At 51.8% G+C, this 16,881-nt stretch overlaps 1 protein-coding gene across 23 annotated transcripts in view; it reads left to right on the top strand.

The window, feature by feature from the left end:
* The window catches only part of PTPRF (protein tyrosine phosphatase receptor type F), a 95,188-nt gene that overhangs the window by 9,706 nt on the left and 68,601 nt on the right, over nucleotides 1-16,881 (top strand). For all 23 annotated transcript variants that reach the window (XM_044000493.1, XM_044000483.1, XM_044000480.1 and 20 more), the window contains exons 3-5: nucleotides 13,448-13,558; nucleotides 14,880-15,025; nucleotides 15,570-15,711. In XM_044000493.1, the coding sequence (XP_043856428.1) occupies nucleotides 13,468-13,558; nucleotides 14,880-15,025; nucleotides 15,570-15,711 (379 nt within the window). In that variant the 5' untranslated portion in view covers nucleotides 13,448-13,467. The remainder of the gene's footprint in view (nucleotides 1-13,447; nucleotides 13,559-14,879; nucleotides 15,026-15,569; nucleotides 15,712-16,881) is intronic.

Raw genomic sequence — 16,881 nt, 5'->3', positions numbered from 1 at the left:
CCCAGAGCACAGGACCGGCAGTGGGGCTGAAGAAGTGGGGTCAGCCACAGCAGGTTCTTAGTGGGAAGAGCTGCCTCACCGGGTAGCGGCCTCCCTGTCAGAAGGGCATTAGTAGAGGCCCCATAGCCATTTGTTAGATCAATTTCCTCTCGGTAGGCTGGGGCTGGGTCAGTGCTCTGGGCTCCCAGGAGCCGCTGCTGCACTTGAGTTTGTTTTGGGGGGTGGCCCCAGGGGTACAGCCACTGCAGCCCAGGGCTCTCAGGGTCAAGAGGTAGAGTGTCCCGGACATGAACTGAAGGTTGGGGGTGGGGGTGGGGGGAAACACTGCTCATTTAATGAGGGAGAAGAGCTGAGCCTAGGATAGGATTCCCCCCTCCCCCCACTTCCCGCCAGTGAAGCTGCCTCCCCCAGGCCTGTCCAGGGCCTGACAGCTCCGTGTTCCTGGGATAATGACACAGTGGCTTTGCTGGGAACAGACAATATGCTGCTTTTTTCCCCGGGCGAGCAGTGAGCCCTGCACATCTTCTCTGTCTCTCCCCCGCCCCCCAGCTTCCTACTCCAGCAAGAGAAAGGACTTCATTAAAATACCAGGGGAAGGAAAGGGCACGTCCGTCAGCGTGAGTCCTTACTGTGGGCTCCGGCTCCGTAATTCTGGTAATGAAGGGACATGAGGCACGTCCCCCGCTCCTGAGGCCCCCTCCTCCTGGGCCTGAGCTCTGGCCCCTGTCAGTCCAGGGGAGGGAGGGGGCAAGCAGTTCCCGGGCCCTGTCCTCAGTAGCCTCCAAGACTGGGGGGCAAGGGCTGGCACTTAGAGTTTGGGATTTCAATGTGCATGTCCAGAAGATGGAAGCAAGGACCAGGGCATGGAGCCTAGGCACGGGGCATCACGTGGGGCCCTGGCGATTGCAGGCGGCTTAGAGGGGTGGGTCCCAGGGGCAGTCAGGACAACCCTCCCGATGGCCAGTTCATTCTCCCTTCCCACCCACCACCACTGCAGCCAGCCTGACTGACTCCTGGATGATCACAGGCAAGTCTGTTCCCCTTGCTGGGTCTGGCGTCCCGTCTGTAAAAGGACAACAAGACGGCCTTCGGGGCCTTTGATCTGTGACCTGACATACCCGGCCTCGGACACTGGCCAGCTGTGTGACCCTGGGAAAGTCACTTTACCTTTGAGCCTGTTTCCCAACTAGATGGCCTCTGTGGTCCCTTCTAGCTCTCAATCTGGGCTGTCCCAGCATCCTCAGTGCCCCCGGGGTCCAGAATACACTTGACGTTACCACCATGGTCCTCCTGTCTTTCTGTCCCACTCAGCCTGGTCCATGTTCCTCAGCTCTCAGACCTGGGGCTCCCTTTCTTGGGGCACAGCCCTGCCCCACCACACACATTCTTCTGTCTTCTCTGGGCCCCTTCTCCCGCTGTCGAGAAAGGCTACAGGAAGCCACACCAGTTTGCTGATACAAAGCTTCAATTCAGTGAGCATTTGTGAAGGTCCTACTATGTGCTGGGCTGGGCGTGAGGGGCAGTGCTAGTACAGAAAAGAAACTATTCCTCCCCTCTGAGAGCTGCTGCCGTTCTGCTGGGGGGAGGCAAGTGGAAAGAAGTAGGTAGGAGAGGTCATGTCCAATAATTTAGGGATCAGCAAAGGTCTCTTGAGGGAGGTGGCCAGGGAACTGAGCCTTGCCAGGAGGGAGCCGGAGGGTGAGACTGGTGAGCACTTCAGACACGGAGGCCAGGAGGTGAAGGGGCACGTGGAGGGAGCTGAGTGTGTGAGGTGAATGGCCAGGGCTCAGTCTGCAGAGGCAGGAGCAGGCCAGGCTGAGGGTGCTGGGAAGGGGGCTCAGACCTGACTAAGGAGATCACCTTGACAGCCGTGAGGAGGAGGGCCTGGGAGGCCATGGCGGTAGTCCAGGTGTGAGCTGATGAGGGAGAGACTGCAGCAGAGTGGAGGCGGGGTCTCTGCTGGGGTCTGGGACGGGCTCTGCTATGCCCCCTCCCCAAGCATGTAGGTTGTTCTGTCTCAGGTAGTCACTGGGGCTCTCAGGAGGGGTCAGCCAGGGTACGATGTAGGCACAGGTCTTCCTGCCTCCAAGGCCAACTTCTGGGCCACACTGCTTCTTGTTTGGCACATAGTAGGTGCCTGATGAATGGTGACTTGAACTGAATCATGACCCTGTCCTCCTCTTGCAAGCCCCAAGACATCATCCCCCACTCCCTCTTTGTCCCTACACCTAGCCCTGGCTCTGATGAAGAGACAGCAATCTTTGGCATTTCATCCTTGATGGTTTCCCTTTCCCATCTTTTCCTGCAGATCTTGCCCTTTCACCCCTTCTTCCTCTCTCACTTACTGTCAGTCCCTCCCTGTGTGCTGTTTCCCTTCTGCCTTCAGACAGGCCTGTGTCTCTCCTGTCTTCAAAAAGCCTTCACTGGATTGTCCATCCCTGCTGGCTCGTGCCATGTTTCTCCTTCCTTTAGTGGCTAAACTCCTTTTTTGGGGGGGAGGGGAGGGGAGGGGATAAATTTGAAAATTTATTTTAGACAAATACAAAACGAGAAAAGAAAAAAAAAGTTTCCATGTACACAGCAGAACATAGGAAAGGATTCAATATAAGACATATTGCCATTTCAAGAAAACCTATATAATACATCCTCCCCATTGTTGTCACATCTGCCTAGCTTTTCTTTGCTTCCTGGTTGGTTTTCTTTTGTTCTCTGCTGTGTACTTTTTACTTTGTTATTTTTCCCCTCCCCCCCAAAGAAGGGAACATATATACACATATACATGCAATTAAGTGTAGATATATATATATATATATGTAAACATAGCTATCTATACACATACACATGTACACTCATACATGTATGTGTAAGACCGTACTATGTTTATTTCCACTCATCATCTGTTTCTCTGAAGGTTCATAGCATCTTCTTTCACAAATCCAAGTCTTTCCATGCCTTTCCAAGCTCATCATCTCCTACACCATGGCAAGATTCCAGCCCAGTCACAGACTTTCTGAGATATTGCGAAAGGTTTTTTCCCCCAATTTTCTGCATTCCTTCTATTCTTGGCTACATAGGTTGTACTTATACAAGAAAAGTTTAATTTAAAACAATCAAAATTATCCATTTAGCACTTCAACAGTGCTCTCACCTAACATAGTTTAAGGTCCAAATACTGCTGAAACCATTTCCTTTATATATTTTTTCCTGGTTTCTTTGAAGTTCCTGACCTTTTGTTCTTCCAAATGAACTTTGTTATTTTTCTAACTCATTTAAAATAATTTTTTAGTAGTTTAATTGGGATGACATTGAGTCTGTAGATTAGTTAGGTAAAATTGTCATTTTAGAAATTATACTGGTTTTACCTACCCACGGACAATAAATATTACTTCACTTATTTGGATCTGAGTTTATTTGTATAAAAAGTGTTTGATGTTTATATTCAGATACTTCCTGTGTCTGTTTTGGCAGGTATATGCTCAGGTGTTTTATACTGTCTAGTTATTTTAAATGGTCTAAAACAATATTGAATACTATTGCTGACACATAATGTAGTTTGTCTATTTTTCTCTTTTGATTAAATCGATTTTAACTTTAACTTTGAGATCATGATTACTGTTCTTACTTTTTGTACATAATAAATTGTTCACCTACCCTTCATTTTATTTTTGTGTGTATCTCTCATTTTTATGTTTCCTGAAAGCAACATATTGTCGAATTCACATTTTTATTCTGCTATTCATTTGTTTATAGGTAGATTTATCCCATTCACATTCTAACCTACAATTACTTGTGTATTTTCCTCCTTCCTATTTTTCCTCACTATCCTTCTCACCCTGTTTACCCCATCCCTCCTCACTCCTCTGCTTTACTTCTACCCACTTCCTTACCTTCCTGTTCCTTACCCTGTTCACCCCTCTAAGAGTCCCTCCCTTATCCTCACCCCGCCCCCATCCCCTTTTAAACCATTCCTGATGAGTGAGGTTCCATCACTACCCACCCACCTACCCCCCTACTAGCTTCTTCTGTATCAGTTTTTCCTTTTGTGCCTCATTTGTATGAGATAATTACTTCTTTTATCTTTCTCTACAGTTTTATTTTTTTAATCACCCCATCATCCTCAGGTCAACCTTTCTATCAAACTACCCAAATAATAATGACAATCATAAAAGTACTGCTAATATTTTCACATATAAGAAGCAATTTGTCCTTATTGAGCCCCTTATAATTTATTGGTCTTTAATGTTCACCATATATTTCTCTTGGATGTTATATGTTGAGTTTTTCCTTAGGTTCTGGGTTTTTTGGCATAAAAACCTGAAGTCTTTCAATGCACTAAATGTCCATTGTTGTTTTTTTCCCCATTCAGGATTATACTTAACTTTGCTGGGTAAGTTACCCTTGGTTGTAACCCCAGCTCTTTTGCTCTACAGAATATAATATTCCAAGACCTACTGTCCTTCAACATAGTAGCTGCTAGGTCTTGTGTAATCCTTATTGTATCGCCATGATGTTTAAATTGTTTTGTTTTTTTTCTTGTTGCTTCCAGTATTTTCTCCTTAACCCAGGAGCTTTGAAACTTGGCCATGATATTCTTGTAGGTTTTTCTTATGGGATCTCTTTCAGGTGGTAATCTGTGGATTTTTTTCAATTTCTGCTTGGCCTTTTTGTTCTAGAACTTTAGGGTAATTTTCCTTGATGATTTCTTATAATATTGTATCAAGATTCTTTATCATAAATTTAAGGTTGTCTGATTATTCTTCTATTCTTTTTCCTTGATCTGTTCTCCAAATCAGTTGTTTTTCTAATGAAATGTTTCACTTTCTCTATTTTTTCATTCTTTTGGTTTTGTTTTATGATTTCTTGTTGTTCTAGTCTGTCATTATCTTCCCCTTGCCAAATTTTAGTTTTCAAGGAATTATTTTCCTTAAATTTTTATTCTGTTTCCAGTTTTCTTTGATTTTCTTGGATTGCTCTTTTTTTTTCCTAATTTTTCCTTGATCTCTATTATTTGGTTTTTAAAGTCCTTATTAAGTTTTTCCAGGAACTCTTTGTGCTTGGGACCGTTTTACATTTCTCATTGAAAGAGGAGTGGCTTTACCAACATTTGGTCAGCCCCTATCACTATTACACATACACACACACACACACACCTCCCTTTTTTTGTAAAGTAAATGCTTTACTTGTAAACTGTATAAAAACAGACACCTTGTATAAGTCCCTTTTTTTTTTAATTCTCTACTTGAAGGCTCAATTTCTTTTTTTTTTTTTACATATAAGGTATTTTATTTTTTCTGTTACATGTAAAGATAGTTCTCAACTTTTGTTTATACAAGCTTTACAATTTCAGATTTTTCTCCCTCCCTCCCCTCCCTCCCCCCTCCCCTAGACAGCAGGTAATCTGATATAGGTTATATCTATATATCTATATATCTATATCCATATCCATATCCACATATATATATATATACACACACACATATATATACACATAATAACATTAATCCTATTTCTGCATTAATCCTGTTACAAGAGAAAAAATCAGAGCAGTGATGCAAAACCTCAAAATAGAAAAAAAAAAAACAACAGCACCCAAAACAAAAGAAATAGTATGGTTCAATCAGCATCTATACTCCACAGTTCTTTTTTTTTTTTTCTTGGATTTGGAGATCCTCTTCTATCACGAGTTCCCTGGAACTCTTCTGTACTATTGCATTGGTGAGAAGAATATAGTCCATCACAGTAGATCAACACTCAATGTTGATGATACTGTGTACAATGTTCTTCTGGTTCTGCTCATCTCACTCATCATCAGCTCATGCAAGACCCTCCAGGTTTATCTGAACTCCTCCTGCTCATCATTTCTTACAGCACAATAGTATTCCATTGTATTCATATACCACAATTTGTCCAGCCATTCCCCAATTGATGGGCATCTCCTCAACTTCCAATTCCTTGCTACCATGTAAAGAGCAGCTATAAATATTTTTGTACATGTGGGTCCCTTTCCCCCTTCCATGATCTCTTTGGGAAAAAGACCTAAAAGTGGAATTGCTGGGTCAAAGGGTATGCACAGCTTTATCGCCCTTTGGGCATAATTCCAAATTGCTCTCCAGAATGGTTGGATCAGTTCACAGCTCCACCAACGATGCATTAGTGTTCCAATTTTCCCACAGCTTCTCCAACATTTATTATCTTCTTTTTTTGTCATTTTAGCCAATCTGATAGGTGTCAGGTGGTACCTCAGAGTTGTTTTAATTTGCATCTCTCTAATCAATAGTGATTTAGAGCATTTTGTCATATGGCAATAGATAGCTTTGATTTCTTCATCAGAAAGCTGCCTGTTCATATCCTTGACCATTTCTCAATTGGGGAATGACTTGGATTCTTATAAATTCGATTTAATTCCCTATATATTTTAGAGATGAGGCCTTTATCAGAAGTACTGGCCTCAAAAATTGTTTCCCAGCTTTCTGCCTCCCTTCTAATTTTGGATGCATTGCTTCTGTTTGTACATAAGTCCCCTTTTTGATTATTACAATAAGCTTGAGTTGAAACAAATGAAATGTTGATTTCTTTTTTAATAAAAGAGTGGAAAAATATTTGCTCGAAGTAAGAAAATAAAAAAGAAAAGAAAAAGAAATGGTTTTTAAAGTTCCATTATCTTCCTCTGAATATTAACCCAGATCTTCTCTATCCCCATAGTAACTATCTATGGTTGGGGTCTTTCTCCTTTGCTTGCTCATTTTTATTTATTTAGTTTTATTTAGTTTTTAGCAGTTATTTTCTGAGGTCTGCCTTAGGGCCCAACCTCCGGCTCTCCTTTTTACTCGTAAGCCACCACTAAGGCCCCAGCCATACTGTACTGCAAATGATTCTTGCTCCCTGCGATCCCTCTGGTGGCTGCAAACTACAGCTGTCCTCTCTACCCTGGAACTGAAGCCAGGGACTCTGCAGGGTCACCACCCTTCACTACCACATTCACCAGGTGCATGCCCGGGACACGTTTGGTCAGCACAGCTGTGCTTGGCATCCCTGGACAGTGGAAGGTCTTTCAATCTTCTCTGCAGCTGTCAGACCCCTGCAGGGTACGTAAGATGAAAGTTTCTAAGATGGAGTCTGCTGCTTTGCCCTTTGTTTATTTCTGCTGCTCTGAGGTGATGGTCTCTCTTTCCTTTTTGTGGAGGAAATTTTGGGGCCCAAAGTTTTCTGACCTGAGTCCTCAAGAATGGCTTCTGCAATGGGTGCTTCCTCGCAGTTGGCCTCATGGTGTGATGGAAAGGGCTTCCTCCAAACATCATTGCCAGTCTTGCTCCTTACAAAGCAGATTTGAATGACATACTTTGGTTTTGAATCATCTAAATTTCTTTCTGTATCTCTCCCTCTTCTTCCTCCTTCTTGGGGCCAGGCTTGTTCTTGATCATTTAGCAGCGTTTCCCATTTACGTTGTTAGAGCCTTTCGGATACTGTTTTCTGGCTTCTGCTTACTTCGCTCTGCACCAGTTCAAGTGAGTCTTCCCGTGCTTTTCTTATTCCTCATGTTCATTGTTCTTATAGCAAAGTAAGAATCCATTTCACTCTCCAACCTCACCCCACAGGCATCTGGTTGTTTTCCAGTTCTTTGCTGCCACGAGAAAAGTGCTGAGTGTTTGGGTGTTCATAGGACCTTTCTTTTTGTCAGTGATCATTTTAGACTCTGTGTAGAGTGGTGGAGTTTCTGATTTAAAGGGTATGGAGGGGCAGCTAGGTGGCACAGTGGATAAAATACTGGCCCTGGAGTCAGGAAGACCTGAGTTCAAACCTGACCTCAGACACTTGACACTTACTAGCTGTGTGACCCTGGGCAAGTCACTTAACCCCAATTGCCTCCCCCCCAAAAACAAAACAAAACAAAACAAAAGGTATGGAGACCTGTTAGTCACTTGCTTTGCATGATTCCAGATTGTTTTTCAGGACAGCTGGACTAGTTCACAGCTCCACCAACAATGCACCGGAGTGCCTGTCTTTCCACAGCCCTTCCAACACTGACTGTTCCTGTCTGTTGTCATTCTTCATCATCTTGCAGGGTTTGAGGTGAAACTGTAGGGTTGTTTTGACCTGCATTTCTCTGACCATTAGTGATTTGGAGCATTTTTCTGCATGGTTTGTGATTCTTTAGAGAATTGTTTGTGTCTATCTTTTGGCTGTTATCTATTGAGGAATGAATTTGGATTCTTCCTATCTTGGATATGAGGTCCTGACAAGAGATATTGGATAAAAAGATTTTCCCCTTTTCAACGGCTTCCTTAGATACGTTAATTTTGTTTGTGGAAAAGCTTTTCAGCTTCATGTAATCAAAATGATCTATATTCTCTTTTGTATCAATGATCTCTTAAATTGCCAGATCTAATGGTCTTTCCTCATTTTTTTTGTTTCTCTGCAGCCTTTGACACGGTTGATTTTTTTAAAAAATATTACATATTTTATTTTCCCTAATCTCTAACTGAAATTCAACATTTCCTTCAGTGATTTAAAAAGCTACTTCTGAGAAGGGTCCACAGGCTTCCCCAGACTGCCTGCCAAGGGTGGTCCAGAACACAGGTGGAGTTAAGAATCTTGGTTCTGAAAAACAAAACAAAACAAAAAGAATCTTGGTTCTGTGTGTGGGGATCTCCTCGGCTCCCACTGGTTCATTGTCCCAGCCCTCAACCTCTCTCCCTTCCTCCAGGTACCACCTGCCACCAGCTACCTCTGGACATCTCAGAATGGATGTCCTGTAGACCTCCTAAACTCAACATGGTCCCCCCAAGCCTTCCTTCTTCCTGTCAAGGATATCACCAGTCCTCCCAACCTTGGTTTCGTCCTTGACTTCTCATTCAAACCCGCCCCACTCCATCCAGTCTAGTTCCAGATCTCTTTGATTTCACCTTTGTAACGTCTCTGTGATCCACCCCCTTCCCTCCATCACCCAATTCAGGCCTCCAGCTTCTTCCCTGGATTATTGCACTGGCATCCTGTTGGGTCTCCCTGCCTCCAGCCTCCCCTCCCTCCAGGCCATTCTTCACCCAGCTCCCACAGTGCATGTCTTACCCATTCCCTCCCGTGGCTACTGAGTGCCCGCAGGGACAAAACCAGAGCTTCTGTTAGAACTCAGGTCCAGTCACCCCTTGGGCAAGAGGCTACTCCCCATCTCCCCTCCCCCACCGTGAGGGCACTGTCTGCCTCCTCTGGGCATGGCTTGTAGAGACCCAGTTGTGGCCACGCTGTCTCCCCCATTTGGGTGTGAGCTCCTTGGGAGCAGGGGCTGCTTTTGTATCTCTAGGACTTAGGACAGTGCCTGGCATACAGGAGGGACTTAATAAATGTTTGTTGATTAACCACTTCTTTGGAGTCAAGCTTGAAAAGATTCAGTTCAACAAGGATAGATCCTGTAAAGCCCAGCATGGGTTCTAAGTTAACTTTCTGTATGCGAGATGGGAGGAGGCCTGCAAGACAGTGGCCCATGGAGAGTGGTCAGCTTGGTGAAAGGTCTGCAGGTCCTGCCCTCTGTACCTAGATGACCTCTGCAATCCAGTCCTGTGACACTGGGGGGCAGGAGCATGGGGATGGGGAGATGGCTGGCATGGCTGGCTGGGCCAAGGAGGGGCCTCTCTGGTGACTTTATGGGTAAGCCCTTGGCTCTGTGAGGGCAGGATTTGGCTTGGGTGCCTCTTGTTGCTCCTCATGCGGCTCCCTCCCTAAACTGAGCTCAGGCGCTTCCTCCCGAGGGGCCTCTCTGCCTGCGTGGGGACCCCCCCTGGCTGCCCATCATGTTTCAGGATCCCTCCCCCCACCTCTTCCCCACCATCCGGCCTCTCCTCCAGTTCAGAGAGCTCTGTCAGTGCCCAGAGGCCTTTGCTGGCTCTCCAGTGGATCCCAAGTACAGTTTGACCGCTTTGGCTTGGAATTGGAGGCCCCCTCCTCCATGCCCAGGGCTGCCTCCGTTTCCAGGCTTACTTCTTGCTCCTGCCCTTCACCCACTCCTGATGCCAGCCAGACTGGTGGTCTCTTGGCTGGTCCCACACACTCCCGTGTGGTTTTGTGCTGCTTCTGGCTCCCTCCCCCGTGGGCCTTGCCAGACACACTGTGCTTGTCTCCCCCCCTGCTCTCTCTGTGGGGAACCCGGGCGCTGCGCACGGCAGAGCAGCGGGGCTGACATCAGTGTTTCTAAGACTTGTTTGACTGTTGGCTTGAGACAATGGAAGCTGCCCGGGACTGAGAGATGGGGGTGGCTGGAGGAGGGTCAGTGACCACAGCCCTGAGTCCTGGGCAGGGCGAATACTTGTGGCTGCTTCTCCCTGAAGCCAGGAAGAGGGGGGCAGTGAGAGGGGGACAGCCATGGGGGAGGGCCACAGTGTTTCCCCTCACACTGAGCTTGGGACACTGCTCTTCTGTCAGATCCTCCAGAGACTCCGAGCCCTTTCTCATCCTGGTTCGTGGGCCCCTGGACCCAGAGCTAGAAGGGACCTCGGAGACTGTCCTTTTACTCCCTGAGGACCAGGGAGTGAAGGAACTTACCCAAGGTCACACGGGTGCTAGAGCTTCCCTAGACACTCTTCAGCTTATCCATTTCCTTCTGAAATCTCAGCACAAAGAATTGGACACAGTTCCCCAGAAGTGACTGCAGCATGGGCAGGTGAAGCCCCCCACTTTCCTACAAGCCCCTAAATCCTAGGCCTGGAGCTGCCTGCCCGCCCCCCCCCCCCCCGTAGAGATGACATCAAGTGGAAAGGAGAGTAAACAGACTGGATGACGGAGCCAGGATCCAGAGGGATCTTGATGGGCTGGAGCACTGGGCTGAGTCTAAGGAGTTAATGTGAAGTCCAGCATTTGGGTTCAAGCATTCAGCTTCCCCAGTACAAGGTGGAGGAAGTGCAATTAGGCTTCAGACTGAAAGAAGCCCTGGGGGTCTTGGTGGCCTACCAGCCGGCTGAGAATGAGTCAGTTGGACCGTGCTGATGGGATGCTGGGGGTCTGCGTGAAGAGAGGTGAGAGCCCCACCGTCCTCTGATGAGGGGGTCCGGCCACCACAGTGTGGTGTGAGGACAGAGGTCAAAATGAGGAGGTGCCAAGAGAAGGCACTTGAGAGCTGGGCTCGGTTTCCTCAAGGCCTGGTTCTGCTCAGTCCTAGGCAGGTCTGGGCTGAATGACGCTTTGGGCTGGGCCTGGGTGAGGGGCTGCAGGGCAGGCTCCTTCCTGGAGAGAGCTCTGGCTTTGACACTGGTTGCTCTTTATCGTCTCTCTGGCTTCTTGGGGCTTTCTGCCCTGGTTTGGCTCTTTCTGACTCTGGATTTGTTACTTTCTCTGGGTCTGACTCAGTTTACCTCTGGCTCTCAGGGCTGCTGGCCTGGCCTGCCCTGGCTATAGAAAGGTACATCCATCCCTGGCAGGTGTCCAGTTGTGTAGAGGGGGCCCAGGCCCAGGCCTGCTCCCTGAGAGCACTGTTTGTCCTGTTGGTGTGAGTGGGCTGGGGGGCTTCTGGAAGGAGGGGCTACAGCCTGAGGAATGGAGAAGGGTCAGGGCAGCTCCCTGTGCCCGGGCATTCGGGCTGGAACTGGGCTGGAGCCTGGGAGGGCAGCTGAGGCCTCAGCTGAGGGGGAGGAGGAGAGATGTGGAGGGCGAGCGAGCTGGTAGCATTAACAGCTCGACCTAATGAGAGGGAAGAGGCAAGAGCAGCGGCGGGCCGGGAAATGCATTTCAGCCGCCAAGCAGAAGCCGGGCTGCTGGCCCAGCATCCTCAGGAAGTAATTAAGGCTCCGATTGGCCACAGGCCGGGGGCGTCTGGAGCTCATTCATCCGCTGCAAAGCCCCAGCAGGGAGAGTGGCAGGGAGTCCCGGAGAGTATTCAGAGAGCAAGTGGAGGAGAGCCAGGCCTGGGCCCTGCTCTCAGGTGGCTGCCCGTCTGGCGGGGGGGGGGGGTGTGTGTGCTGGAGTGGGGGAGCAGCACTGAGCTCTGCCTTTAGGGGTCTCATAGTCTGGGGAGGGGCGGAGGAGAACAGCTCTGGGCCCTGAGGGACAGAGGCAGGGCAGGCCTGGTCCTTCCCCCCAGTGACCCCACTGCCCTCTTCACTACAGACAGTGTGGGACTGTGGCTGGGACCAGGTCAGAGGGGCCGGAAGGCCAGGCTCTGGGGCCTGAACCTGACCTCCCAGGAGTAGGGAGCCGGTGAGCCGACAACAGGGGATGCTTTGGCAGTATCCCATCCTCTTGGGCTGGACCACCCCTCCCCGAGGCTGCGTCCTCTTTACCCCTGGGCCCAGTGTGTCCTTGAGGACTCTTGGTATAGACAGCCAGTCAAGCATTTAGGAGGGAGGGCCTCCTCTGTGCTGGACACCGGCCTGGGCACTGGGAGTTAGAATCCCTGTCCTCCAGGTGTCTCTTCATGGGTGGGGGGCGGGGAGAGGATTTGCCAGCACTGCCCAAGAAGTGCGCACAGGACAGAGGGACTGGATGGGAGTGGGGGGGGGGCAGATAGGCCCTGTGACGTGGGCCAGCCACCTCAGCCTGGTAGACATGGCCTCGGGGGGTTTCACTAGGGTGGAGGGTGCCGTCATGGGAATTGGGTGGGACGAGGGTGTCTGGGCCGGGGCTTGTTGGGAACAAGTCCTGGGGAGCCTGGGCTGGCCTCGCTCTGGCCTGGCGCCCGGGCCTGGAGCTACTTGGAGCACACCCTCTGCACAGAGGCTCACCTGGGGGCAACCGGGCCTCTGGGGGGCTCTGCTCTTCTCCTGATGGGGTACTGTGGCAGGCGGGGCCCGGGGGGGGGGGGCCGCTGGTCTTTTTCACCCTGTGTTCTTCCAGTCTGGATTACATTGACAGGGCAAGAGGTTCTTGGGTCTCAGGATGTCTGCCCCCACAGACGACAGAGTTCTTTCTCAGGGAGCCAGTGAGCCCCTGGTAGAACACTTTTTTTTTTGGTGGGACAATGAGGGTTAAGTAACTTGCCCAGGGTCACACAGCTAGTGAGTGTTAAGTGTCAGAGGTTGGATTTGAACTCAGGTCCTCCTGAATCCAGGACTGGTGCTTTATCCACTGCACCACCTAGCTGCCCCTAGAACACTTCTTACAAGGAGCTCACTCCCTCCACTTGTGCCCAGTGCCTGTGGCATTCTCCATGACCTCTGGCTCTATTGGCCTCTTGCTACTCCCAGCTTTGCCCTGGGGCCCAGCACAACAAGGCTGAGTCTCCCCTCCCCATGACACAGTTCTTTGAAGGCAGCTCCCATGCTCCCTAAGCCTTCCCTCCTCCAGTTCTTTCCTGGACCCCCCTCAGTGGGCCATTGTCCACAAGCCAGGGTTCCCAGAGTTCAGGCCTGTCTGAGAGGACCCTCTGCTCTTGCGACCTGCATAGGAGCCTCTCAGGGTACTGGGGGGGACCTTGAGGGAGGGGTGGGTCCCTCCATCTCACAGCCTGTGTCTCTCCCCACCCTAGGTCTGCTGCTCGGCCTGGCCATGGCCCTGGAAGCTGCCCCTAGGTGGGTGATGGTGCCACTGCTGCCCACTCTGGTGGTCCTTGGATTCGCAGTGGGCACCCAGGCAGACAGTAAGTGCCCTTCTCATTTCCTAAGAGCCCTAGGGAGTGTCTGAATGTATGCATGGAGGAAGGGGCCCATCAGCTGGACTTGGAGGGAGGAGGCCCACAGGTTTGGGGAAGAGAAGGGGGCTGGGGGAGGGTGGCCAGGGGCCTGAGCCCTGTGGAGCGGGGAGGGGGGCGGGGGTGAGATGGTTAGCTCTCCCTGGCTAGGTGGCCCAACTGTGAGAGAATGGGGGCCTTGGCCCAGCCTGGGTGTGGGGGGAGGGGAGTCCAGGGTGCCACCTGACTGAGCCAGAGAGCAGAGGAGAGGCTCTGGACCTGGGTGAGGGCAGGGCCCGGCCCTGGCAGATGGGCACTTGCTGCCTGGCAGCTCAGGTTCTGACTGTGTCTGGGCAGGGCCAGGGAGGCTGCTAGACTTTGGCCTGGGCTCTGGGCGTTGGTCTGGAAGGGGGGAGGGGCCAATCTTAGGTGCTCTAAGGCTCTGTATTCGGAACCTCAGGATCCTGGAGGGGGCTGGAGGAAACTGAGGCAGAGGCAGCCCCAGGCTCATTGCTGCTGACTCTGTCCCAGGGGCTGGAGCCCAGATCCCACTCCTAAATGCCCCTGAGAAGAGCTGCCTGTCCTTTTGCCCCTCCCCCCTGCAGTCTGGGCCGTGGGGGCGGGGCTGGCTGCGGGTCTGACAGGTTTACAGGCTGTGAGTCGGAGTGGGGGCGGGGCTTCCCCAGCAAACCCTCTGGGCGCTCCTGCCTTCCCAGCCCTGCCCCCTCCCGAAGGGCACACAGGTGCCTGTGAGGGGGAGGAGTCTGCTCCTGGGGCACCAACCAGGGCAGCAGCGGGAGGGGGAAGGGGATGTGGGGGAGGGAGGCCAGGCCTGGAGCCAAGGGAAGACCCTGACTGAAGCTCTGCCATTGGGCTCTACCTCCTTCCTTGGCACCTGGCAGCCCCGGACTTTATGAGGGGGTGGGTTCTGGCTACGAGGGCCTAATCAGTGGGGCCCAAAGGCCTCCTTTCCGAAGGCCCCTCCCAGAGCCAAGCCCACCTTCAGCGAGGCCTCTGTCACGCTGTGTCACCGAGAGGCCCAGGATCCCTAAATCAGGCATCCAGTGGTGACAGCCTGATGGCCGTTACCCCTGAGGTCAGAGGCATTGGGCCCAAACCTCCAGACTCCAGCCAAGCTGACCTTCATGAAACTCCCCAAACACAGCTGGCAGCCCCTCTCATGCCTCTGCGTCTTTGCAGTACCCCAGGCCAGGCATACCCTCAGCCAGCAGAGGCACGGGGCCAGGCCCTTGGTCCATGGTGACTGCCCCATCTGCCCCCTGTGTTCTAGGTAAGCCCACTTTCGTGAAGGCTCCTGAGGACCAAACGGGCCTCTCTGGGGGAGTGGCCTCCTTTGTGTGCCAGGCCACGGGGGAGCCCAAGCCCCGAATCACCTGGATGAAGAAAGGCAAGAAGGTCAGCTCCCAGCGATTTGAGGTGAGGCTGCCAGCCCTGGCCACAGCACACGGGGAGGGGGAGGGGGAGGGCAGCCCCCAAGGTGGGCGGGCATAGGATGGACTTGGGTGGGGGGAGGCAGTACTGAGGATGCTGAAGCCGGCCTTAATCCAAATATTCAGGCCAGAGGAGTTGGGGGGAGCAGGGGGGCAGGGGAGAGGATGCCCTGCAAGCCCTGGCGCTCTTGGGGGCTTAGACGTGGGGCTTTCAGGCTGGGGCTGGGGCCTTGGCATTTGGAATGAGTTTGGGGGGGATCAGCAAGAGGTAGGGATGAGGCTGGAGGCCTGCAGGGTCGTCCTTATCCTCCAGGCCCCCCCCCACCTCCTGCAGCCTTCGGGCCCGTGCACCCATGGGGAGCATGCCTCACTCCCCCTGCCGCCATGCAGCGTGAAGGACTGTGGTCTCTCACCTCTCCCTCATCCTGTGCCCAGAGCCTGCCCTGGCCTCAGAGACAGCCAGGAAGGGGGAGCAGCGGAGCATCCCTCCCTGACAGCCCCTTTCCCGTGCCTGTGTGCCCCTCCCCCAGGTGATCGAGTTTGATGATGGGGCCGGGTCCGTGCTCCGCATCCAGCCTCTGCGGGTGCATCGGGACGAGGCCATTTACGAGTGTACGGCCACCAACAGCCTGGGCGAGATCAACATCAGTGCCAAGCTCACTGTGCTGGACGGTATGTGTGGCGCATGCTGACTCGGGGTTGCTGCGGGCAGCAGCGGGTGTGGAGGAGAGGCTGGGGAGGCCAGCCCCAGCCCTGGGTCAGTGAGGCTGGATGGCCCCTCATGGTCTGTGTAGCAGCTGATGAGGCTCAATTTCCCCTCTTGGCCCCTGGGTCGTGGCTGCTGGGGCCAGAAGTCACTTTGCTGTATCTGTGGAATTTGGTGCTGCTGAGCTGGCCCTTGTGCTGCGATGGTCAGTGAGGTTGCGTCTCCGCTAGTGGTTTCTTTGCGGTCACTGTAGGACCCTCAGGGAGGCCAGATGTGCCCTCATGGTCTCTGATGATGAGAGAGGACAGTGTGGATGGCAGGAGGTGGGAGGTATAGATGGTAGGCTTCTGAGAAGAAGGGGGCTCCTGAGTTCTGGGCAGCTTCTGTCCCGTTCTTTGGTCCTAGGATGGGACCTGTGGGGGTTGGGGGGCTGGCGGGGATAGTTGGGAAGAGAACGCCCAAGAGCGGGACTTGTGAGCGGTGGGAGGAGAGGCCACCAGTGTAGACATCTTCAGAAGCAGAGGAAGACGAGTCAGATTCCCGCTCCGAGCCCTGTTGGCCTGGGCCCATGGACAGGTCCCTTGGCCTTGTAAAAGGATTGGGGCAAGTCTAGGCGGCCTCTGAGCTTCCTTGTGGGGCTCAGCCTGTGATTCAGCCATTGAATTACCAAGACTGGGGGCCCAGGAGCCATCTGTGTTTGCTGACTAAGCAGCCCCTTTTCTCCCTCAAGTCAGCCCCAGATTGTGGGAGGCCTTGAGTGCCAGGATAAAGCATAAGTAGTGGAGAGACTTGGGAGGAGTGGCTTTTGTAGGGCCCAGGCCAGCATCAGTTCCTTGCTTCCCTTTCTGTGCCAAGGGCCATGGCTGGGGCTTCCTGGGTGGGGCATCCTCATGGACCCAGCACACGACTGCCCCGTGCCCCAGGGCCCCGCCTGGGCACGGCCATGTCCCGGGGCCACTGTGGGAAGCCTTCCCTGGCATAGCCTCTGTTCTGCAGGGTGGTCAGGTGTGTCTTTGGGGAAGGTGGGGGAGGGAGGGCTTTCAGAAGGAGGTCACCCCTGCTGAGACATTCAGCAGGGAGTTAGAGGGAGGGTGGTCCAGGCAAAGGGACAGCCTGAGCAAAGGCTTGGAGGGAAG

Source organism: Dromiciops gliroides, chromosome 4 (assembly GCF_019393635.1).
Source record: "Dromiciops gliroides isolate mDroGli1 chromosome 4, mDroGli1.pri, whole genome shotgun sequence".
NCBI classification, from domain to species: domain Eukaryota; kingdom Metazoa; phylum Chordata; class Mammalia; order Microbiotheria; family Microbiotheriidae; genus Dromiciops; species Dromiciops gliroides.
The sequence above is the reverse complement of the archived record's forward strand: the minus strand, read 5'-3'. Positions and strand labels throughout refer to the sequence as shown.